The sequence below is a fragment of the Ilyonectria robusta genome (assembly GCF_021365365.1).
Source record: "Ilyonectria robusta strain PMI_751 chromosome Unknown BGZ61scaffold_3, whole genome shotgun sequence".
NCBI lineage: Eukaryota > Fungi > Ascomycota > Sordariomycetes > Hypocreales > Nectriaceae > Ilyonectria > Ilyonectria robusta.
The window spans coordinates 489835-513088 of record NW_025764437.1 but is presented as its reverse complement, the minus strand read 5'-3'; the positions used below and the strand labels follow the sequence as shown (position 1 = coordinate 513088).

Below are 23254 nucleotides of genomic sequence, written 5' to 3'. Positions count from 1 at the left end.
ACTAGCGTTTCCGGAAGGCCTCGTCTCCATGGAAAAGAGGACAGTGGCCCTGAATGTCTCACCACCCCTGTCTCGTCCCGTCAAATGTCTCGTTGACAGCTGCGTCCAGGGCACGACCGACATCGGGTAGAAGCGGGCCAGCGAATTGAGACTCGTCTCGTGGCAGTCCGTCTAATTGCGGTGCATATCGAAATATCAGAGTTGGTCTGGATATACTAACCGGCATGTAGGCCAAGGGATGCCCTATTCATGGAGCCCCATTTCGTGGATGCCCAAAAAAGCAGCGTCACGCGGAAGGAAGATGTGATAATCGACAACTCACAAAGGCGAATTGCCAACGTGTCAGTATCCAGTGGATGACTGTGCCTCAATTCCATGCTTCGGAGTTTACTGCCGGAGGTCCCAATCGCAGTTGTTGGGCGGGCTGAGCAGAGACTTACGTATCCGTCTGTACGTACCTTTTCGCCCTGGCCGCCGAGTGTCTCGCCAATCACGCCGGAGCCGGAAGTCACATGTATGGGGCTCGCTCTCAACAAGAAACCGGAAGCCGAGCCCCACGTGACGTCGGTGCCTGCCGAAGCCAGCCTAGACGCCCAGAGACACTCAGAGACGCTCCGGGACAAAGATAATGCGGCGGCCGGCTCTGTCGGATCGCCAGCTCTTCCGCTTCCCGCCAGGCGCATCTCCCATCCCGTCCCGTGCTCGTAGTAACTACCACAACTACACTATTATTACCTTTAGTGGGCAGCGCCTCTATAACCTTGCTGCGCATCCACTTCCTCCCTCCTGCATCACCATCTTCCAGCTGTTCTATTGTGAGATCCGTCAGACATTGCCCACCCTCGATCTTTCATCACCAGACCTGCCGCTCGCCATGAGCGCTTCCTCCAACGTCGCTCGCAGGGCCGTCTCCCGGAACCCCTTGTTGGGTAACGGTAAGTTCCCGCCTCGGCGAGACCCGCAGTCCGCTGCTTCTGCGGGAGCCATGAACCACCTCGGCAATTGAAACTGACCATTTGCTCAGCGAGGGCCCTTTCTCGAGGAGTCTCCCCTGCGGTTTTCGGTCGCCATGTCAGCCGCCATGCCAAAATCCCAGCCATCGCCCTCTTGATCCCCATGCGGGCCATGAGCACCGAGCACCACCGACCCGATGGACCCCCGGCCGGCCCTCCCCCCGGATTCAACGCCGAATTGGCTAAGAAGCCCCTCCCGAAGGAATCTACCACAGCCGCCGTCAAGAAGGACACCAAGACCCAAGATGCCGCGGCAAAGGACGGTGCCGTAAAGGCCTCTGATGCGACCAAAGAGACACCGGCTGCGACCGAAGTAGTGGCCAAGACGGAGAGTTCTGCGACCCAGGAGGTGACCAAGGCAGAGAAGGAGGTCAAGGCGACGGTCTGGGAAAAGGTCAAGAAGGAGGTCCAGCACTATTGGGACGGCAGCAAGCTTATGGCTGCCGAAGTCAAGATCAGCTGGCGGTTGGCGCTGAAGATGGCGGCCGGCTACGAACTCACGCGCCGTGAGAACAAGCAGTTGCAGCGAACGGTCCAGGATCTCGGCCGCCTGATCCCCTTTTCCGTCTTCATCATCGTCCCCCTTGGCGAGGCCCTGATTCCCTTCGCCCTCAAGCTCTTTCCCAACATGCTCCCTAGCACATTTGAGGGACAAAAGTCCAAGGAGGCCAAGGCCACCCTTTTGCGATCCACCCGCAAGGATGTCAGCGTGTTCCTCCGACAAACGCTCAAGGAGACGGGTCTGCCGCTAAGCGTAGCCACCGCACAGAAGGAGGAGTTCTCCAACTTCTTCCGCAAGGTCCGATCAACGGGCGAGGCACCCACGGCTCAAGATGTCATCAAGGTGTGCAAGGTGTTCCGGGATGACCTGACGCTGGACAACCTGTCACGACCCCAGCTGGTTTCCATGTGCAAGTACATGAACCTCAACACTTTTGGAACCGACATGATGCTTCGGTACCAGATCCGCCACCGCATGCGACAGATTAAGCGAGATGACAAGGCCATCAGCTACGAGGGAGTAGACAGCCTGACTGTTGGAGAACTCCAGATGGCGTGTGCGGCTCGTGGCATCCGAACCCACAGTGTTTCGCCCGCACGTATGCGTGCCGACCTTCAGACCTGGCTGGACCTCCGTCTCATAGAGGGCGTTCCCTCGACCCTTCTGGTGCTCAGCAACGCCTACATGTACGGACAGGGATCTGGCGAGGGATCCAGCCAGATCGAGGCCCTGATTGGCGTGCTTTCGGCTATCCCCGAGGAGCTCTACCACGAGATCGAGCTTGAGGTGCACAACGCCGAGGGCGCAGCTACCAACAAGCTGCGACTAGAGGTCATCAAGGAGCAGCAGGGGCTGATCGAGGACGAGGCCGAACAGGACCACGCCAGCCAGAGCACCGGATTTGCGACGCCCCGAGATTTGGACGACATTGATGAGAAGGAAGAGCGGCTCGCAACGGCTGCGGCGGCTGCGGCGGCTGGCTTAGAGAAGAAGCCCGCGGCCGAGATGGTGGAGGCGGAGATTGAGCTAAGCAAGGTGGCCGAGGCGGAGGCTGCTGCTGCGGCCAGGGTGAACAGCAAGAGCGAGCAGAAGTAAAGGGAGGTGAGGTGAGGTGAAGCGAGGAGAAGTGAAGCGAGGAGAAGCGAAGCCAAGATGAGCGATGTGAGCAGGAGTAAAGCGATACAGCTGCTCGCTCAGTGTACTACGACGACGACTACCGGGGAGTTGTTTCATATGTATGACTGTAAGGTACGGGACGGAATGGACGGATGGCATATCAAGGCTGGTCAACAAGAACCAGAGACAAGGAGGACGCTGTATCAAAACGGGACAGAAGATAAAGCCCAGCCAGAAGAGAAGAGGCAGCAAGAGCGAGAGGGAGTGAGCCAGGCCTCGCCAAACTGGGATAGACATCTCGACACAGGAAAGCAATAGATTCCACTACGATTTTCTTTTTTTGTAAACAAGTTTGCGTTTATTCACTGTTATACTTTGTAAATGGCCATGGATGGGCATTGGTTGATCTACAAGGATTGCAATGATAGGTAAGGTAGTGTCCAAGTTACATGGTTGCATGGGTACCTTGAGATGCGTTAGAGCACTGCGTCATCGCCGCCTCAGCCTCAGGGACCCAGGGCATCTGATAGAGGGGAGACATTTAGCTTCCAGAACGAGGGCCACGCATCGAGCGGTTTTTATCAGGAACCATGAGAAATAAAACTTAATGACTATATACGACTTTTCAATTGTTGTTCTGCAGTAGATTGTCTGATGCCTACGTCCCATTGTGCAATGCGTCGTACGTTGACTCTCGTCGCTAAGTAGCTGCCTATCTTCTAGCGTGTTCCCCGTCCCTTGGGCCCTGCGCCACTTCCCTCGTCCACATGGCATCTCAACCGCCTTCAACTCTCCACCATCGTCACCATCGCAGCTCCAGCTCCAGCTTCGGCTTCACTCGAGTTTCCAGCCAGGCCAAACAATACTGTGTCATCTAGAGGAACACTCCCCCTCTCTCTTAGCCGCATCCCTGCCCATTCTCTCCTCTACACCGCCGCCCGCCAACCCCTCCACTCGAACGGCCCAGCTTCACTACGCACCACCACCCATACGCCAGCTCCGACATCACAGCACAGCACACTCAACACCCAACCGCCCAAACAGCCGCTCTCCTCGCGGCTCTCCCGGCTCATGGCCGTCATGGACCAAGACGACTTCTCCAACGTCTCCTGGAGCGAGCACGTCCAAGAGCAGACCTCCCGCTCCGCCCCCGCCGCCGACGATCCCGGACATACCATGGACGGCGCGGGAACCAGCCACGCGCACAACGCACACGGCCTCGGCCCCGAGACGCTCGATTGCGTCGTCGGCACGCCCATCAAGGAGAATGATGGCACCAAGGATGCCTTTGTGTCGTATCTCATCACCACCAACGTCAGTCTGCTCCCCCGCCGTCCCCCGGCTCGCCAGCTAACTTGAAGCTATCCCCAGTCCACCTTCCCCTCGTTCCAGCGCGAAAACACCACGGTCCGCCGCCGCTTCACCGACTTCGTCTTCCTCTACAAGCAGCTCATGCGCGACTTCCCCGCCTCGGCCGTGCCCCCGCTGCCCGACAAGCAGCGCATGGAGTACGTCCGCGGCGACCGCTTCGGCTCCGACTTCACCGCCCGCCGCGGCCACTCGCTGCAGCGATTCCTCATCCGCCTGTCCCTCCACCCGACCCTGCGCCGCGCCCCGATCCTGCACACCTTCCTCGAGAGCCCCGACTGGAATGCCACCATGCGCAGCCGGAGCACCCGAGCCAGCTCCTCGAGTGACCCGGGCTCCGCGGGCGTCTTTGACAACTTCGCCGACACCTTCATCAACGCCTTTACCAAGGTCCACCGCCCCGACCGCCGCTTCCTCGAGGTCCGCGAGAAGAGCGACAAGCTCGACGACGACCTCGGCCACATCGAAAAGGTCATTGCTCGGGTGGCCCGCCGCGAGACGGACCTGGAGGCCGACCTACACGACCTCGCTGAGCAGTTCCAGAAGCTCATTCCCCTCGAGCCCAGCGTTGAACCCGCCATCCATGCCTTCGCCGCCTCCATCGAGGACACTGCCACCGACCTGCGCAAGCTCAAGGACACGACCGACCAGGATTATCTTGGCTCCCTGCGCGACATGCAGGCCTACTCGCTTGCCCTGAAGCAGCTCCTCAAAGCCCGCGAGCAGAAACAACTGGACTACGAGCAACTGACGGAGTACCTTAACAAATCCACCTCGGAGCGCGACACCTTACAGACCGGCCACGGCTCCGGTTCAGGCGCGGGCGGCTTCCTACGCGCCAAGATCGAAGACGTCCGCGGCGTTGACCATGAGCAGGCCCGCCGCGAGCGCACCCGCAAGTTGGAACTGCGCGTCGAGGAGCTGACCCACGAGGTCGAGAGCGCCCGTAACACGAGCGACATGTTCGACGATGAGGTAGTCAAGGAGGTGGTCGAGTTTGAGCGCATCAAGCGCATCGAGATGAAGGCTCAGCTGGGCAACTTCGCCGACGCCCACGTCGACTTTTACGGTGAGGTCATCGACACCTGGGAGCGCTACGTCATGGAGATGGAAAAGGAGGGCCCCGTGTCTGCAGCATGAGTCCCGCCCAGACTCGAGCCCGAATTGAAAGTGTAAACGGGGGAACGCGCGAGATCCAAGGTTCCCCATTTGTGATTTTTAAAATATTCTTGTCACGAGCTCCTGGCGTTTTGGAATGATATGGCGTTCTAGGAGGAGTTGTGCAAAGGGCGGGAGGGGGGCCAAGTGAGTCTAGTGATGGACAGCTAGGCTATGTAATGGACAAGAAAGAGAGATTCCAGCGCCGTTTCTGGGTCTCTTGGGTTATTATTACTGTGAAGATATCCGTGTCTCGGTAGAGTGTGAATCCTAATACTTGGTCTGATACGATGTACATATATTCATACAAGCACAGTCACATACAAGCACATCACATACACGCCATCACATATATAAACCCCAGGTTGTTGGAAATCCAAACATCTATTGATTGACAATTGTAGCTACGCAGAAAACGAGTCAAAACTCCCGCCGTCCCATGCAAAGGTAGCACCAAGGGGTATACTTGGCCAAAACCCCGATATACCAAATGCCCGTGGTTACTCGTATTCCTGTACATCATACACTACTGCACAGGCCAGGGTCTCGTTTTTATCGCGGACCGCTCAAGGGCTTTCTCTCCTTTTCATCGTCCGAGTCGTCATCGCTCTCGCCGCCGACCACATACTGCTCCGAGTCATCGCGTGGGAGGCGATCGTTTGACCGCTCGCGGTCGCGGTAGTCCTCAAATTGATCGTCGTCGCTTCCCTCAGCAAAAGCGTCGTACAGCTCGCCACCGCGAGTCCGGCGCGCCTTCTTTCCGCCGGCAGCGCCCTTCTCTCCAGGGTTCAGGCCCTCGGCCTCTTCCTCGTCGATCAGTTCAAACTCGTAGTTATTGCGAGAATCGTTACGGAGGCGACGTCGGCGGGCGATCCAGAAGTAGATGCCTAGGCCGCAGCAGAAGGCTGAGATGAGACCAATGGCTCCGTAAACCCAGATCTGGACCGTCTTGGAGGCACCAAAGCTGGGGAGCCACGAGACCCATGACGAAGACGCCGTCGAAGTGGCCTCCTGGGCCTCACCGGTGGTGCTCGGGGATGCCTTCTCAGTACCACTGGGCTTCGCGGGGTTCTTAGTGGGTCGCTCAGGATGATCAGAGGGGTTGCCTTGCACGCTGGTTGGTTTAGAGCCAGCAGTAATCGGTGTCGTCGAGGCCTCCAAAGTCGTGGTTTGAATGACATCGTGGTCGTCGTCGTCATGCTCATCGGGCATAGGAAGAAGCTTCGTCTTATCGGCGTCGATTGCTTCTCCCCACAGCTTAAGATGAAAGTCGACGAATTTGCCCTTGTTTCCGTTCTTCTCGGTGTCTCGGACGATGACGGTCCATTTACCCACGCCAGACTCACCCCTGCCGAAATGTTAGTTGCACTGTCGGAAAGCACTATATCGGAAGACGTACCAATGCGCGACACTCATGAAAGTCCAGTCCTTGTAGCCAGTGCCGGCCGAGTCGAGTCTTCGCGCAACGGCGATGTTACTGACCACCTTGTTGGGGCTGATCAAGTCGACGCTCAAGTCACCACGTCGGGTGTGTTCAACGTTCATAGTAACAGTAACATGCTCAAGACGGGCAAGGTTGGCGGCCTTGAGCATATCGGCAGTGACGTCGACGGTGACAGCCAGACCATCCTTGCCCTCGGGGATAGCCTTCTTGACGTGAATCCAAGGAGAAAAGTACCAGGCTTGAGGCTTGACCTTCTCCCACGTCTTGGCCATTTGAACCATAGCATAGGAGTCAATCTTACCGTATCCAAAGGTGTGACTAAACTTCTTGCCAATAGTCGTGGTCTGCCATTCGGCTACACCATCATCAATGGGAACAGCTGAGTCCATGGCAAGGTACTGCATGTCTCTCCAGCTCAAGTCAGGTCGAACCTGCAAGACCAGGGCGAAAATACCGGCAGCCAGGGGGGCGGCGGCGGACGTTCCACCATGGCCACTATAGCAGGCGTTCTCTCCGACATCGGTTGTGTGCTAGGATTGTCAGCTCAAATTCACCCGAGATTGGGGGGACTTACAATCGCATCACCGCTGCCACTACTGTAGGTGACGACGAGTTGGGCAGAACACAGCTCGGAGTAGTAGGGGTGCTGGCCAGTACGGTCCACTGCACCGACTGTGATGCTGTAAATGGAGTTGGTGTAGCCATCAAAGTTGCAGTTGTCTCCGTTGGAGGCGCCGTTTCCACTCGCAAAAACATAGACGGATCCCAGACCACCGCGGCCCTTCTGAACAGCCTGGAGCATGGCCCGCTTGATCAGAATGCCAGGGGCCTCCATGGTTCGGCCATCATCTGAGGGGCCCCACGAGCATGAGTAAATCTGGTTGTCCTGGTACTTGAAGATCATGGCCTCGGCCTCATCAGCGTCGCCGATAGCTTTGCTAAGAATTCGAATGCCGGCAATCCTGGAGTCGTAGGCGACGCCGACACCACACACATCGTTACGAGCCGCTGAGACCTCGCCGGCACAGCGAGTACCGTGCCTATCATCTGACAGCTCAGGGGCAGGTGTGGGGTCGGCATCGTTAAAGTCCCAGGACCCTTCCGCGAAGTAGTTGGGCTTGAGATCATTGCTGTTCATGTCCAGACCATCATCTACAATTGCGACAGTAGAATTTTTTCCAGTGATGCCCTCGAGCCAAAGGCCAGTCACGTTCACGTCGTGGCCAGTCTCGACAGGGTTAAAGAGATGCCACTGCTCGTTGAAGATGGGATCAGCAATGTCAAGTTTCTTCATGACTTCGGCCTGCTTCGCCAATCCCCAATCTGAAGCCCCAGGTTTTACCTGGCGGCTAACCACGGTGTGGCCCTCTGGACGGGGGGGGATAATTCGTTTCTCAAGGTGCATTCGAGGTTTCTGCTTGGAAGAGAGGAGGACGCTATCAAGGGGATCAGAGCCACCAACATCTCGTTTCCTCCTCTTGCGCTCCTGAATCTCTCTCTTGACAACATCGTGGTCGAGCTTGGGGGCGCGGAATACGTGGTGGTGTTCGAGCTCGCTAAGTTGGCCCTCGTGTCTTAACCCGAGGCGGCTGGCGACTTGCTCGGGGGTGGTGGAACGGTCGAGGTGCAGGACGTAGTAGTCGTTTTTGGCGTAATCTCGAGGGACTTGGGAACCATGCGAAAGAACGGTGAGCCCGGCGAGGCTCAGGAGAGTCGAGATCTTCATGGCGGAAACGAAGCGAAGGGAGGGACCTTCGCGCGGCGCAGAAGAGAGTGGACGCGTGGAAGCGGGAGTCGAGGCAAGTCTAACACATCAAGATGGATATTGCGGCCAGCCGTAATGAGAGGATCGGGAACTAGAGGCGACGGCGGTCAGCGCGCGGGCGAGAGAATTCGTGCGGAGGACAAATGGCGGAAAGGAAGAGGCGATTGTCGCGAACAAGCTGACGGGGACGGAGGCGAACCTACGGAGGTTGGCCTCGTGTGCAGCTGCTCGATGCAAGTGACGGGGAGTGGGCGGCAGAAAGTCGAATCTGTCTCGTACCTCGTTCGGGTCAACCGCAAATGCGCCGCGATGAGGGATGCGTGGTCGTGGTATTCGCTGCGTCGGGAGTTGCGGAGAGAAGAAGCAAACCGCAGGCTGGAAATCGTGGTGATGTCGTGGCCTTCGGTGATGGCTGGCAGGGTGCTAAACGGCAGGTGCCAAGTACAGTTGGGACCGGACACGCAATGAAACAGAGTTCCTGCCCTGCCATGGGGGAAAATAGGGGACCAGGTGCCAACTTTACTGCCTCGCGTGGGTACCTCAGTCCCCTAGGTCGTCCCTGCCTCACTCCCTCGGTCTCGCATGGCGGATGCCTGCCTGCGCCACACTAGCTTGCGGCGGAAGGTGCCAAGGCGCCTTCTAAGTTTGAGGCAAGGGCCACCCCCAATTGAATCGCAGGCTAGAGCGGGAGATGGAGATCCGTCGTACCCACGTACCACCATGGACACAAAGATTGCGACGCTCCCAAGGCCCAAGGAGGGACTCCAAAGACACACATTGGAGGAACTGTCTCGTCTTTTCTTCGCACAGACGGAACGACGATCAGCATTCCTCCGTACTGCTTCTCTATTTTCCCCAAGGGTATGTTGGGCGATGCTCGGATTCCCCCCATGCTGACTTTACGTACTCCCTATTTTTGGCGCAGGCTGCAGCTCCGCCTCCTGCAGACCTCCAGGCATCTGGGAAGCATCACATCAACAACACAACCCCGACAGCCGTACTCCTTATGCCGTCGTTGGTGGCGTCGCAAGTCAATACGGGACTAATCCAGGGCTGAATACACGGCACGGGCCCTGAAACAGTGCCTAACCTCGCGCCCCCCTTGCTCCATGGACCGCCCTGACCTCGCCAACGTCGGTCTGTCGTTATTGTTGCATTCTTCTGGGTGTCAATTGGTGTGAACTGGATCACCCACCCTGATGATCAAGTGTCGCTCATTTTCAATACATTCAACGTGTCCCCTCCCGCTCAGCAATGGGATATATCGCTCCGAATTTGTCTTGTCATCTACTCTGTCTAGGACTCTAGGTAGTCTATTCGCGTCCTCTCCCACCGGATCCCAATGTCCAATAATTAGTCCGTCTGTACGCCACCGTAAAAGCACATGCCTCCATCCCTTTATTCTTTTTACCTCACAGGAGCTCACAGGGATGCCTCCTTGTGGATTTCGATACCTGGCGGCGCTCCCGTAAAAGCCTTGCACTGCGCGTAAATAACAAACTGCCCGGATACCAGTCCGCATGTCATGATCAAGCGAGGTCCCAAGCCCGTGGTAATCAATCGCTTAGGGCCAAACTCACGAGCCAGCTGGAACATGCGACTTGTCGCACCCTGCTTCGGGTCTCCGGCGCCCTTATTGATAGCCGACAGCAGCGTGTCTGCCGGGTGCGAGAGTACCGCCGCTGCCACTCCCGCCGCGATACCTGACGTCAACTCTACGCCGGTGGTCTCAAGATGTGTCAGCTTCGCTTTGCGCTCCGGGCCTATTGACCGGTAGATGATTTCATTTGCCGCCTCGTGAACCGAGAATTGTCCCACGGCGAAAGGGACCTGCTTGAACAGCAGAGGGACGAACCCAGAGTAGAATCCTCTGAGTCCCTCCTCCCTCGCCATCCTCGCGAAGCCCGATGCGAAGCCGCTGGCATATCCGCGCTGAGATACCAGTCGAATTCTTGTCGCCTCGAGTGGACAGAGCAAAATGTCGGCAAAGAACTCGGCCGTCGCGCTAGCACCAAGGTAGATGGCTGTCCGGCGCTCCACGGCCTTTTCAATGCCACCCGCAGCTTCAATGTACTTCTTCTTGAAGAACTCGTAGCCGGCAAACTTGGCGCCACCCTGGACGAGATATCCCACAGCCGTGGGTCCGAACCCGGTAAGCAGCGCTGATGCTCCCTCTTTGGCTACGATCGTGCGGCCGGCCTGGATCATGTTGTAGCCCTTCAAGGCATCGTCGACCTGGATGCGTGTCTTTACCACGTCGATTGGTGTGGCAGCCTGCCATAACGTTAGACGGGGAATGTATTGCATGTGAATTGATACTCACTCCATGGGTGGACGTCGCCGCAAGGGCACCGGCGCCAAAGAACTTGACATAGTCGCTGATGGTAAAATTGGGCACTTCACTCTGCTTCTCTGCCATTTTGACGGTTGCCGTTCAATCGCATGTTATCGAGGTGAACAAGACCGAGCTGAATCCCTGGTTTTATGGTTCTGGTGCTCGCGCGAGATGATGACGTCGTTCCGTGGCTGCCGATCACAAACCTTGGATAGCTCTGTGCAATGGTTGATAAGGCGCCGCTTTGCCGTGACGGCGGCCGCTTTCGGTTCCGCCTCGGGGAGTTTGTAGGCAAGACACCTCAAAACAGCCTCCGTTTTCTAATATTCTCCCTTCGATAGATTTGAGGTATGCCCGCAGCTGTCGGAATTGCACATCTTGCTTCAAGGGTTGACAAGTGCGAAACGGCGCCCGGTATAGTGGACGGTGAGTTCCCGATAAGCTGGGACGGTTCAACGTTTGGTATGCCGTTTTTGAGCGTCACAAAGATGGTGACCTATGTTGGACTAGTTGGTGGCTGCAATTCGGTGCCGACCCGGCGAGCGGTTGGGCCCCAAACGGACTGTCCGGAATGACATCATTCAAGTGTAAATTCGCAACAACGCAAGGGCTTATCTATTTCATCTGTGTCAGGCCTTTAATGCTAGCTCTGATCTTTATGTTATAGAGCAGGACTAGGTCGTTAAGTATGTATTAGGCATATGTTCCCGTCCCAAATAGATATGGGAATACTATTCCATCAAATGAAGACGTCGATCTTGCGGTCCCCCTTGACGATAAAATACGGCACAGAATATCGAGTAGAAAATTACTCACAGGAAGTTCAAAATCGACAGAAGAATGACAGAAGTCCGGAGTTTGACAAGTCATGATGTCATAACATTGTCCAGGGTAGGCGCCTCACGATGCGACGCGAGGAAGCCAAGACTGATTTGACTGACTGTGCTCAACCAACACTACGAATTGTTTGATATGTGCTACTACCTAGCGTTGGAGAACCTCAGACGTGAACAACCAGTCTAACGGGTCTATGTTTCACAATTAACTACATAACATTGGAGGATATAGACTTCTTTGGAGCGAGCCTAGTTGGACATGTCCAATACGACAACAAATTTACTTGGATCAGGGTGCTTTGACACAGCGCAAACGCAATCTTCCCTGGTTTAATGTGCGTCATCTCACCCATTAGTGTTACCTCCCGTTCGTTTCTTTTTCCATTCGCAGAGATTGATTCCTGGCTAGTGCAAAACTACTCTAAGAGAGGCTTGAGACCGTGTGGGGACACCTCTTTATCTCCTGTGAGTCTCCCTTACTACAAACCTGTCGCTGAAAGTTGGATGGTCACTTACGGTACTCGCCAAACAGTTCAGAAATAAACAAAATGGCAGCCTCATCATCACGAGCCACGCGATCCAGCGCATCCGCCGCATCCAAGAAAATTGCTTCACAATTGAAGTCGGATGGCAACAGTCCAGAAGCCGCCACTAGAGTCGCAGCAAAGCGTCGCCCTGCACCCCGCCACGACGCGTCGGAAAGCGACGCGACGGCCCAGGAGGAGAGCGATGAGCCTGCGCCAAAGCGACGAAAATCACAACCTTCGAGAGCGAAAAGCAAAGGCGTCGCCACACAGCTGCACCAGCGCCTTTTTGGCACAGCGGAGAGAACGGTCCACCAGCCTTGTGTCCCTCCGACACGCCGGCACAATGTGAGCTACCACCGGCCCGCGCTCCTGGACGACGTCGCATCCCGCCAAGCTCTCCTCGCCTGGTTTGACAGCGTGAGCACCAAGCGCAACATGCCCTGGCGCAAAGCATGGATCAACCCGGAGGAGCACACAAACGCCGTCAAGTTGCGGGACCTGCTCGAGCGGCGGGCGTACGAGGTTTGGATCAGCGAGATCATGCTGCAGCAAACGCGGGTCGCCGTGGTCATTGACTACTGGAACAACTGGATGGCCAAGTGGCAGACGATTCATGAGCTGGCCGCCGCAAGCTCCGACGATGTTTTGAGTGCTTGGCGTGGGCTGGGTTACTACAGCAGAGCGACGAGGATCCACGAGGCCGCGAAGCTCGTTGTGCAAGACCAGGCCATGGCTGGCCTGTTGCCCTCTCGTGTGGCAGATCTCGAGGCAAAGGTACCTGGAGTTGGTCGCTATACTGCTGGAGCTATCTCGGCCATCGTGTTCGGGCGGGCTGTGCCCATGGTCGATGGCAATGTCTTGCGTGTCCTCAGCAGGCAGCTTGGTCTCTTGGGGAATGTGAAAACGGACAAGCTTGTCATCGACACGCTGTGGGCGGCTGCCGCTGCGCTAGCCAAAGCCGTCGCGCAAGATGGAACTGAAGACGAGACCGAAGACAGCGTGAGCAATCGGCCCGGGAGATGGGGACAGGCGCTCATGGAACTCGGGAGCACGGTTTGCACACCTAAGCCAAACTGCGACCAATGCCCCATCAGCTCAACATGCCGCGCATACGAAGAGGGAAAGATGCTGGCGTCTGCGAACCGCAAGACCGAGGTGAAAGACATCGAAGACTTGTGTGATCTCTGCGAAACTTTGGAAGAGTCAACATGCCTCGAAGGAGATGGGGATGCGAAGCCCAAGACTAAGCCGACCCCCAAGCAAAGCAAACAGATGAAACTATCGGCATTCATGTTCAAGGCGCCCGTCGAACAGAAAGCATCAACAAAACCCGATACTACTTTGAGCAGTCGGGATCTGGAGGTGATAGTGGATCATGCCCGGAAATTCCCCCTCAAGGTCGTGAAAAAGGCCGTGAGAATTGAGGAGACGCTCGTCTGTGTCATGCGTCGAAGTGATGGGCACTACCTCATCCAAAAACGCCCTGAAAAGGGTCTCCTCGCGGGGTTATGGGAATTCCCAAGCAACATCCTCCAAGACTCGGATGACAACAGCACCGCAAAGCTGCGACGGACGAGGGCAACCGATTTTATGTCGGATTTGATCACCAAGGATAAGACATACAAGGGAGCTCGACTAAAACACGTCCGTGAGTTGGGTAGTGTGCCGTGGCTATTTTCCCACATCAAGCTCACAATGCACGTCCACTTGTTCACGTTGGAGACCGACGATGACTGTGCGGAAGACACTGCGGCCAAAGAAGATGCCCGGCTGAGATGGGCGTCACCAGATGACGTTGATAGTGAGTCAATGGGTACCGGTATGAGGAAATGTTGGGTACTTGCGAAGGATTCCGAATAAGAGCCCAAGGTCGGTAGGAACTATAGATGTGTTCAATGACACAGGAATACCTGAGCATTGCTATCCGCAGTTATATGTAATAATATTCACACAAACAAAACCTCTATAAATTACATCTCTAAGCATCGCCTCCTTCCCTATCTGGATCAACCGGGTCATCCGTTAATCCGGCCACTAGCGAGGGATTACGGTCAAAACGGGGTAGGAATTTAAAGCAAGTCACCTCCTGACCCCCAAGCCCAATTGCTACAGTGGCTAAATAGATAAGTAATCCCTGGCGCTCTACTAACGGTAAACGTTTGTGCATGGTGAATTTTGGTGTTTTCTCACCAGCGCAGTCTTTTGCCACCCACTCACCGACCATTTGTTGAAGGATGACGATCCCAACATCCGCCGCCCCTCCAGGGCAGAGAAGCAGCTATGTGCTTGACCAACTCGAGGGGGAGCGTATTGCGATACCTGGCACCAACAGCGTGTTCCGAATTCTTGCCTCTCAAAAAGAAATGGATCATAGGATCGCCGTATACTACAAGGCGGGTATCTCAACAGATGGCACTGACTCTTGGCGGCACGCGTATGCCGAAAACGCTTTCATTGTGACAAAGGGGTGCCTGAGAATCTGGATTGGCGACAAATGCCGCGACTTATACCCTGGAGATTTTGCCTTTGTGCCTTCTGTAAGATAGGCTTGTTTCTTTCGTATTATTTGCGCATGGAGAGCTGACCGCCGAGTACTAGGGGAATGAATATGGTTACAAGCCACTCGGACCATATACAGAATTGCTGGCTCTCACAAGTCCAGGAGATCAAGTCGATCTCTTCCGGGCCATGGGCGAGGAATTTCACGGCATCTTGACCGCATCGAAAGATAATCCCACCCTACAACAGGAGCCGCCCTCGGGCTTTGATCTTGATTCCCCGGATGATGACTACCGACCTCCAGAGCTGTCCCCTTGGCTGGAGACGGAAAATCGTTTACCGGAAGCCTCGCAACCCTACTTTCTTCGTGCGAATACCGGTCCCCAGTGGATGTTCGGTGGAGTACTGTCGCGCCCATTCATCACTACCGCCCAATGCAATGGGAAATTTTACATTTCCGCCTTGGAGTCGTCATCTGGCTATCCTGGAAGACCATTCTTCGAACGATATATGAGCTTCACTTCGGTAGACCACTGCTTTTGCGTCATGGAAGGCCTCTTTAAGCTGAAGCGCAGGGGGGATTCTGAATGGACTGTTTTGCGAGAAGGCCAGACAGTTGTGGTTTCGGCGAGGGAATTTTTTACTGCTGAAATCGACAGCAAGTTTGTTCGCGTGATAGCATTTGCCAATGGCCCTGGCATCAATGAGTTACTTCAAAAGGCTGGGTATCGATGCAGTGGTAATATTTTGCCTGAGACTGTGGGCAGTTGGGATGGCTGGGATGAGGCTCGTCTCAAATCGGCGTGCGCGGAGGTTGGGGCTCAGATTGATTAATTAGATAGGCTGGTCATAACACGCCAACTATTGCCGTTCTGTTGGAAATGCCGTCTATTTAATTGGCAGAGCTGGTTATTTAGGGGTCTTATTGGGATACTGCTGGTGTTGGGCATCGTATCTAATTGCATTGTCGTTGCGTATTGCCCCTTCTGCGTTGATTTGATCTGTATGAAGGGTTTGAAGGAGTCTATTTCATCATTTTGAAAGAAGCTAAATATCTACACATAAAATATTAAATTTTATTATTTATACCATTCCATCTCTCGAAATTCCCAGAATCCAGGTCGAAGAGATCCAATAACCGACCGACCATTTGACAAATGACGTCTTCCACTGACGATGGCTTTGTGTAGAACCCTACCACCGGAGGCGCAATAATGCCTCCGGCCCGTGTTACATCCAGCATATTTCGCAGGTGAATCTCACTCAACGGCGTCTCTCTAACTGACAGAACAAGTCGTCTCCGTTCTTTTAGGCATACATCAGCTGCCCGAGTGATGAGCTCGTCGCAAATTCCAGCATTGATAGCCGCAAGAGTCTTAACGGAGCACGGAACCACGATCATGCCATCCACCTTGTAAGAGCCACTTGAAATGGGAGCCGCCAGGTCGTGTGAGTTGTAGGAAAAATCCGCCAGGGCCTTGACAGCGGCGGGTGTGTAATCCGTCTCGTATTTGATCGTCTCAGCGGCCCACTTGCTGATGATCAGATGAGTTTCGACGTTGAGCTTTCTCAAGGTTTGCAGAAGGCAGATGCCGATTTCAGCTCCTGTAGCCCCTGTGATGGCGACGATGATTCTTTTTCGGGGGTGAGACGAGGGCATGATGGTTGCCGTGTTAAGGGACACCCTGTTTTATGAATGAGAGATGGGGGGGATAATTAAGGTAAATCAAGAGATGGACGATGTATCAACTTCTTGAAAAGATCAATTGATGACTTGCTTTGTTGATGTCGGATGGCTCTCTTACCTGGGAACTACCCTTGGTTTATATCCCAGCTTGATCTCGGGACGCTCGGACAACTCGGACGCTGAGATGGACCATTAGCCGCATTTTAATTATTCAATGTGGTACTTTAAGTGCATTACCAACCGTCTATATGGCTCGGCAAATTCGCGTAACTCGGTGGTCTCGGTGGTCTCGGGGGCCTCGGGGTGGAGTGGAGGATCTCGGTCAACTCGGAGCAACGGTCATTATACGCCTCATGATATTCATTCTATGTGTCTGGACGTGTATAAATACTTTTGATGTCGCCGCACGAAAATGAAAGTGAATTATTACTTATCCTCGACTACAATAAGTTCCTCTGCATAAGTTTCAACCGACCATTTATCAACCATGGCTTCCCTTCAAGAACAATCACCCCAAGACGCTCCTCACCTGAACTTCCGGGCCTTTGTCCAAGCACTGAAGGATGACAACGATCTCGTCGAAATAAACGAAGAATGCGATGCTGATCTGGAGGTCGGCGCCATCATTCGCAAGGTTTGCGAGAATGATGAAAGAGCTCCCCTCTTCAACAAGCTGAAAGGCCAGAACGAAAACGGCCTGTGGCGTATCCTGGGTGCTCCCAACTCTCTCAGGTCTGACCCGACGCAGAAATACGGTCGTCTTGCTCGACACTTGGGTTTGCCACCTTCTGCTACGATCAAGGACATCCTCGACAAAATGGTTGCTAGCAAGACAGCCACTCCTATTCCACCCGTCATGGTCGAGAATGGCCCTTGCAAGGAGTTCCGTCTCACTCCAGACCAATTTGATCTCACCACGCTGCCGGCTCCTCTTTTGCATCAGTCCGATGGAGGAAAATATGTCCAGACATACGGCATGCATATTGTCCAGTCACCTGACGGGAAGTGGACAAATTGGTCCATCGCGCGGGCTATGGTTTACGACAAACAGCATTTGGCGGGCTTGGTTATCGAGCCTCAACATATCTGGCAGATTCACCAGATGTGGAAGAAAGAAGGAAAAGACATGCCATGGGCCCTGGCATTCGGTGTGCCCCCAGCTGCTATAATGGCGGCTAGTATGCCTCTGCCTGATGGCCTGTCCGAGGCAGAGTACATCGGGTCTCTTGCTGGCTCGCCAATTGAGGTTGTCAAGTGCGAGACCAACGATCTCCTGGTTCCCGCCAACTCTGAGATTGTTTTCGAGGGAGTTTGCTCGATAACCGATAGGGCTCCAGAGGGCCCTTTTGGCGAAATGCATGGGTAAGATCATGTCCTTTCACCGCAGCAGTATATTACTGACAGTGATTAGTTATACCTTCCCTGGGGATTCCCACCCCCAGCCCAAATATCGGGTCGACATGATCACACACAGAAAAGATGCTATCCTGCCAGTGTCTAACTGTGGACGTTTGTCAGATGAGACAGTAAGCATATTAATTCCTAACATCGTCTGAAGCTATACTAACCTAGTAGCACACAATGATTGGCCCTCTCGCCGCCGCCGAAATTGGGTATCTGCTGAAGTCTCAAGGCATTCCTATCACTGAATCTTTTTCGCCATTGGAGTCCCAGGTCACTTGGGTTGCTCTACAGGTTGATACCACAAAGCTACGAGCATTGAAGACTACACCAGAAGAATTTTGCCGCAAAATTGGCGACATCGTATTCAGCCACAAAGCCGGGTACACAATTCATCGACTTCTCATCGTTGGCGAGGACATCGACATCTACAACTTCAAGGATGTCATTTGGGCCTTCTGCACCCGTTGTCGTCCCGGAACTGATGAATACAACTTCGAGAATGTTCGTGGCTTCCCCCTCATTCCTTACATGTCTCATGGGAACGGGCCAAAGACGATGGGAGGCAAGGTGGTTTCGGATTGTTTGCTGCCTGTCGAGTATACGACAGGCAAGAATTGGGAAACAGCTGATTTCGAGGAGTCCTTTCCTGAAGATGTTAAGGCGAAGGTGCTTGAGAAGTGGGAGACCTTGGGCTATAAGAAGTAGAATTGTATGATTAACTAAGAGACTGATATAAGAAATCTTCAACTTCTGACTGATCTGGCATGATGGGACCAGAAATATCCCAAGGAGCAATTGTATCATCGAAAGACTGAAAACAATCTTCCATATTCCAGGACCTGCGTCTTTGTCAGTAGTTTTCTCCAGAGGACATGTAATAGCTTACTCTAGTTGAGTAAAATAATCCGACGACGCAGATGCATCGATTTCATTGGGAAATGTATTCATCTCATCTGAACCACCTTCCGGAGGGTTTCGGGATATCTCGGTGTTTCTATCCTGGTCTGACATGCTTTTGAGTCTTTTGAGCGCATCTAGAGCTCTTTTATGCGTGTCGGAAAGTTGATGTGCAGTGGAGTCTATTCCTCCAACAGATTCGGAGCCAGCATCTGCTTCGACAAGACTATTGATCAACTCAATTTGAAGCTCCCGAGTATCCGCAGTGTTTCTCGTTTCTTTCATAAGACTTAATAGAAGGACCGATGATAGTCCGTTATGGATCGACGCCCAAGAGCGTCTTGCGTAGCCAGCAACATGCCGTAGGCGAACATATGCCCTGGCGCTACTCTTCAGAGCCTCTTGGAAGCGACCGATCACACTTCCACCGTTTGTCGACTCGACCGGTGGTCTGATGACTGATACGAACGAGCGACAAAGCGTAGCAACGACAAAATTCTTATGAAGTGAGAACGCAAAAAATTCCTGGACCTGTCGAATAGATGTGCAAGACGACCGATTTTTGAGGTGACCTAGCAGAGCATTTTCGACCAACTCCATGTCATGGAATATCGACTTCGGGTCAGGACTAGACCCTGTCGTCGACTTGCGAGATAGATATTTCAATGAAATGTGGCACAACCAGTTCATGGCAGGCCGGTATCCGAGTCCCTCACTGCTTGCGGCATTATCCAATTTCTGTAGGTCGTCTTCATGATCCATATCATAGGAGCCTGGGGAACGATCGAAAGCCAACGACAGCAAAGAATCTTGCCATACAATGGCCATACTATATACAAGTAAGCTGAAGAACTCGAAACGCCAGAGTAGTGAGACGAACCGGAGGGATGATGCCTCTTGGGACGAAATTAAAGAGTGAGAGCGTCTTCTAGATGGTTTGTGGACCCCTAGGCATTGGGCTAGGCGTATGGTGGTACCTCCAAGAACCCACGCTGCTTGGGGTTTCATGTCATTCTGTAGAGCGCTTCCAAGTAGAAGAAGAGTTTGGAGTGTGAATTTGGATGGTCGAGCCATGTAATCCGTCGACCTGAGCGCCTCAAAGGCAAGCTTGACTGTGCCTCGTTACTAATATATCCCCAAACCAACTCCTCCGAGGCTGGCTCACTATGGTTTTGAGACACTTCAGAACGACGCTGTAAGTTGAAATCCGAAAATTGCGCCCCTGACGCTAGTATGGCATGCAGTAGACATAGCCAATGGGACTCTTGTAAGGATCTAGGTGAGCTGGCACTGGCACCACTTTCTCGATCGTTGATGAAGACGCACAGCTTCTGCTCAATTTCGTCTAGGTTGTAGGTAATGGCATGAAATGGATGGACTCGGGAGCGATACACGTCGAATAGCTCGAGGATAAGCTGATCATCTGGGAAACCGTTGTAGAGGGCCGCCCTCGAGTATGGAGAGGTATCTGAAGGTCTTTCCTCGGGAGTAGCGCCCAGGAGGGGTAATATGCCGGCCTGAAAGGCAATTGTTCGATCTGGGTTGTCTGTTGTAGCCGAAGAGTGCGGTCTGGTAATGGCCACTAAGGAGTTGTCGTCTAACAGACTGGAATTTGCGACTTGTTCATTCGGGTCCTGTATACCTGTGCTGTCTTTAGCGGTATTTTCATATTGAACATTCTTTGCCGTACTGATCTGCGGGTCGTATGGACTGGATGGTTCCACTGAAACACCCCTCTGTGGGTGCCGCGTATTTTGTGATGTGGCTGGGCTGACTCTCGGTGGTCCTTGGGGAGAATGGTGATGCTGCGGTTGTCGCGCTGCAGAGTCCCTGTACGTGCACAGGTCTGGATGGCCACGCTTGATGCAAGTTGAACATGGCACCTCCTTGGTGCATCTGACCTTTCGTTCCCTGCAAGGCAGACATGACGGGCGATTGCGGCTCAGATGTCGATTTCTGAGTGTCTGCTTGAGACTTGGACTGGGTTGTTCTGTGCTTTGTGGAGGCATTGAATTGGGCACGATTGATCTTCTGGCAAAGAACTCCAAGATTGAGAAGGTATTGACGGGGAGATTTTGCTGCAGCACCAAAGGAACAAGCTCAATCAGATCGCTCGTGCCTGAGATCCTGAGATGCACCTGTGGCCTCTGCAAGTGACGTTGATAAATTGCCGTTCTCGGCCAATCTCGGCCCCTTCGGCGGTCTCGGAACGATGGATGCAAGAGATGATGTAATCAGCTCGTCCCAAAAGAGGTAATTAACTTCGCCCCACTCAGGAAAGTATTTTTCCACATGGCAATGCGAGACCTTGATGCCTGCAAAAATCAACACCGCATGAAAGCAACGGCAATAGGTACAAACGGCAAAAATGATGAGACTGGGATTCGAACCCAGGCCCCTTTCGAGACTGCGAATCGTTGCTAGTTTGAATCAAACCTGAACACAGCGCCTTAGACCGCTCGGCCATCTCACCTTATTGGTTGAAATTTTTGTTCTTATTTGATCTTATTAGCCCTAGAACCAGCTAGGGCATCACTTTAAACTTAATATCTCAGAGTACCAACCTCACTTTAGGTCTACCGAGCAAACGAGCGAAGTGGGGGCCGCTTGTCGGATAGTGGATTACGGTGGGCTCTTGTACTGTTGATTCTCTCCAGCCTTCCATCAAACAATAGGCTTTCTGGCCGAGCGGTCTAAGGCGCTGTGTTCAGGTTGATTAGTCAACTTATTACAATTCGCAGTCTCGTAAGAGGCTTGGGTTCGAATCCCAAGGAAGTCAACCTATTCTGTCCATTTGTCAAGACTTGGACCTTCTCTTTTTGTCGCTGTGTCCAATTTTCAGTCCAGATCAAAATTCCACTGCGACAAACTTTCATGGGGTGTGCGCACCTGTGGTGGTCTGTGCGGTTCTTTTCTTCTTCTTCTCTTTGCTCTGACTTTTTTTTGGCTGACTGGAATAATTAATTTGTCGCTGTGTTAACTCTTAACTAAATCACTCTCTGGCGCCTCATCTTGGAATGAGACAGCACCTCATCGCTGTACCCTCTTGGTTGGCTTCAATTAAATGTGAAGTAGACTTCATGGAACCTAATGTTTATTTCAATTTGGTCGTGGACATTGGGCACAATTCGATGACAAATAAATTGGCAATGCCTCCTTAACAACTACGAACGTAGTCTCTACACTACACCTTCGTATTCCCTTGCGCCTTTCCCGTCGTGATTCTGTAGTTACCCGTCTTGTGTTTAGTTGTTCAGCAATTAGAAAAGTAACAGGCGCAAAAACCCCACATCTTACGGCCAGAGATGAAAACTGTCTGGCAACTAGGTTTGATACAGGGTATTCTCAACTGAACAACGGACATCTTCACATGATTTCCAGCTCACGGAGCCCCGTCTAACGGACAATACCCTCACAGAATCTCAACCAATCAGATGGTACTTTGGCCGAGCGGTCTAAGGCGCTGTGTTCAGGTATGGGTTCTCCCACATTGCCGTTTCGCAGTCTAGTAATAGGCGAGGGTTCGAATCCCTCAGGTATCAATGTCTTTTTACATGTGTGGCTAATGCCTTCTCTTTTTGTTCATACGTTGTTTTGTGATGTGACGTCCATCTCAAACCCTCTCTGGGCGAAGAGCCTTGAATAGAAGGCAAATTGCGGTGTTGAAGGGTTGGAAAAGCCGCTAGAATCAGATTTTGATGTAGTGGAGTCAGGTTGCTTGGTGGTTGTGGATGCTTGAGGCGTGGAGTCTTCCGCTAGTCGTCCTCCACCGACGAATACAAGCCTGGGGATTCATCCACTAGCTAAAGACTTCTGTACCGGGGCCTTTCTTTGAAGAATCCATGATGTGCTGATGGGATGTCTCCGGCCATAGGAATAATAGGGCTGTTGTTAAGTTAGATCAGTGGCTTGTTGTGGCTGGCCAGAGGCCAACCGAGAAAGTGGCAGTCCTCGACCAGGACTTGAAGAACGAAAGGACTCAATGACTTTGATAACTGCGATTAACACAACTATGCCGGGGGCTACATATTGTGTGTTAATTTTATTGCTGTGCGCAACTGTAGTTTAAAGTATTATATCTCCCTCTCCAATGCTTGGTGGAAAACTATGCAAGACGCTTCACATAAGCTTGAGAGTTACTTGGAGACGACATACTCTTGACTGAACAATAAGTTAGCCATCTCCAATACAGTTCGGTCCTGGACGGAAATTGGATGGTTGGCTTCACTTACAAGACCAATCCCTTCTACATACAGCTAGTCAATACCACTCCATCGTCACAGTGAAGACCTGAAGTACTGGAAATTAAAAAGAACGATTGAAATCCACGTAGAATGTCTGCCTCTTGTGTTTACATATGAGCAGGATCTGTTCCCGGGCGCTTTTACGTATGGGTGACGTCTACGTGGGCCACTGCGGCATTTATGTACACTAGTCTGTCGGCGGAATCCAACAAAAAAGGTGAGATGGCCGAGCGGTCTAAGGCGCTGTGTTCAGGTTTGATTCAAACTACGACGATTCGCAGTCTCGAAAGGGGCCTGGGTTCGAATCCCAGTCTCATCATTTTTACCATTTGCTCGTACTGTCGAGGGAGTGGCGTGGTGATAGCCTCCAGGAACATTGGAGAACTTACCAAAGAAAGGTTGGAGTGGAAGTCTGCACTGTAACCGCCTCCACTTTTTGACCAAAACTCTGTTATAGGT

At 53.2% G+C, this 23254-nt stretch overlaps 9 protein-coding genes and 4 non-coding genes across 13 annotated transcripts; 8 read left to right on the top strand and 5 right to left on the bottom strand.

Annotated features, from left to right (window-relative positions):
- Nucleotides 1-874: 874 nt before the first annotated feature.
- BGZ61DRAFT_342109 (LETM1-like protein-domain-containing protein) lies at nt 875-2610 on the top strand (the record flags this gene model as incomplete). The annotated part of the gene is made up of 2 exons (XM_046239481.1): nt 875-935; nt 1025-2610. 2 exons carry the CDS (start codon nt 875-877, stop codon nt 2608-2610), a joined length of 1647 nt encoding a protein of 548 aa, XP_046109187.1.
- Nucleotides 2611-3392: 782 nt separating this feature from the next.
- On the top strand, nt 3393-5553 carry BGZ61DRAFT_411713 (uncharacterized protein). The gene is made up of 2 exons (XM_046243277.1): nt 3393-3945; nt 4003-5553. Exons 1-2 carry the CDS (start codon nt 3703-3705, stop codon nt 5137-5139), a joined length of 1380 nt encoding a protein of 459 aa, XP_046109186.1. The 5' UTR covers nt 3393-3702; the 3' UTR covers nt 5140-5553.
- A 156-nt stretch (nt 5554-5709) lies between these two features.
- Nucleotides 5710-8327, bottom strand: BGZ61DRAFT_343159 (peptidase S8/S53 domain-containing protein; the record flags this gene model as incomplete). Its single annotated transcript, XM_046239569.1, has 3 exons — nt 5710-6505; nt 6557-7131; nt 7176-8327. The coding sequence occupies 3 exons, from the start codon at nt 8325-8327 to the stop codon at nt 5710-5712; spliced, it is 2523 nt and encodes an 840-aa protein (XP_046109185.1).
- A 1461-nt stretch (nt 8328-9788) lies between these two features.
- On the bottom strand, nt 9789-10785 carry BGZ61DRAFT_343411 (mitochondrial carrier domain-containing protein; the record flags this gene model as incomplete). The annotated part of the gene is made up of 2 exons (XM_046239593.1): nt 9789-10640; nt 10690-10785. 2 exons carry the CDS (start codon nt 10783-10785, stop codon nt 9789-9791), a joined length of 948 nt encoding a protein of 315 aa, XP_046109184.1.
- A 1215-nt stretch (nt 10786-12000) lies between these two features.
- On the top strand, nt 12001-14037 carry BGZ61DRAFT_442486 (DNA glycosylase). The gene has a single exon (XM_046244741.1). It carries the CDS (start codon nt 12086-12088, stop codon nt 13922-13924), a length of 1839 nt encoding a protein of 612 aa, XP_046109183.1. The 5' UTR covers nt 12001-12085; the 3' UTR covers nt 13925-14037.
- A 261-nt stretch (nt 14038-14298) lies between these two features.
- On the top strand, nt 14299-15397 carry BGZ61DRAFT_343443 (RmlC-like cupin domain-containing protein; the record flags this gene model as incomplete). Its single annotated transcript, XM_046239598.1, has 2 exons — nt 14299-14601; nt 14663-15397. 2 exons carry the CDS (start codon nt 14299-14301, stop codon nt 15395-15397), a joined length of 1038 nt encoding a protein of 345 aa, XP_046109182.1.
- Nucleotides 15398-15632: 235 nt separating this feature from the next.
- On the bottom strand, nt 15633-16223 carry BGZ61DRAFT_473132 (flavoprotein; the record flags this gene model as incomplete). Its single annotated transcript, XM_046248422.1, has 1 exon — nt 15633-16223. The coding sequence occupies one exon, from the start codon at nt 16221-16223 to the stop codon at nt 15633-15635; it is 591 nt and encodes a 196-aa protein (XP_046109181.1).
- A 514-nt stretch (nt 16224-16737) lies between these two features.
- Nucleotides 16738-18359, top strand: BGZ61DRAFT_527742 (UbiD decarboxylyase family; the record flags this gene model as incomplete). Its single annotated transcript, XM_046253157.1, has 3 exons — nt 16738-17612; nt 17662-17776; nt 17826-18359. 3 exons carry the CDS (start codon nt 16738-16740, stop codon nt 18357-18359), a joined length of 1524 nt encoding a protein of 507 aa, XP_046109180.1.
- A 177-nt stretch (nt 18360-18536) lies between these two features.
- BGZ61DRAFT_343689 (uncharacterized protein) lies at nt 18537-20560 on the bottom strand (the record flags this gene model as incomplete). Its single annotated transcript, XM_046239621.1, has 3 exons — nt 18537-19380; nt 19432-19663; nt 19717-20560. 3 exons carry the CDS (start codon nt 20558-20560, stop codon nt 18537-18539), a joined length of 1920 nt encoding a protein of 639 aa, XP_046109179.1.
- Nucleotides 20561-20920: 360 nt separating this feature from the next.
- On the bottom strand, nt 20921-21024 carry BGZ61DRAFT_t49. The gene has a single exon. It is a non-coding gene; the product is annotated as a tRNA-Leu (tRNA).
- Nucleotides 21025-21225: 201 nt separating this feature from the next.
- Nucleotides 21226-21330, top strand: BGZ61DRAFT_t60. The gene has a single exon. It is a non-coding gene; the product is annotated as a tRNA-Leu (tRNA).
- Nucleotides 21331-21987: 657 nt separating this feature from the next.
- BGZ61DRAFT_t61 lies at nt 21988-22093 on the top strand. The gene has a single exon. It is a non-coding gene; the product is annotated as a tRNA-Leu (tRNA).
- A 918-nt stretch (nt 22094-23011) lies between these two features.
- Nucleotides 23012-23114, top strand: BGZ61DRAFT_t62. Its single transcript has one exon. It is a non-coding gene; the product is annotated as a tRNA-Leu (tRNA).
- The last annotated feature ends 140 nt before the right edge of the window (nt 23115-23254 follow it).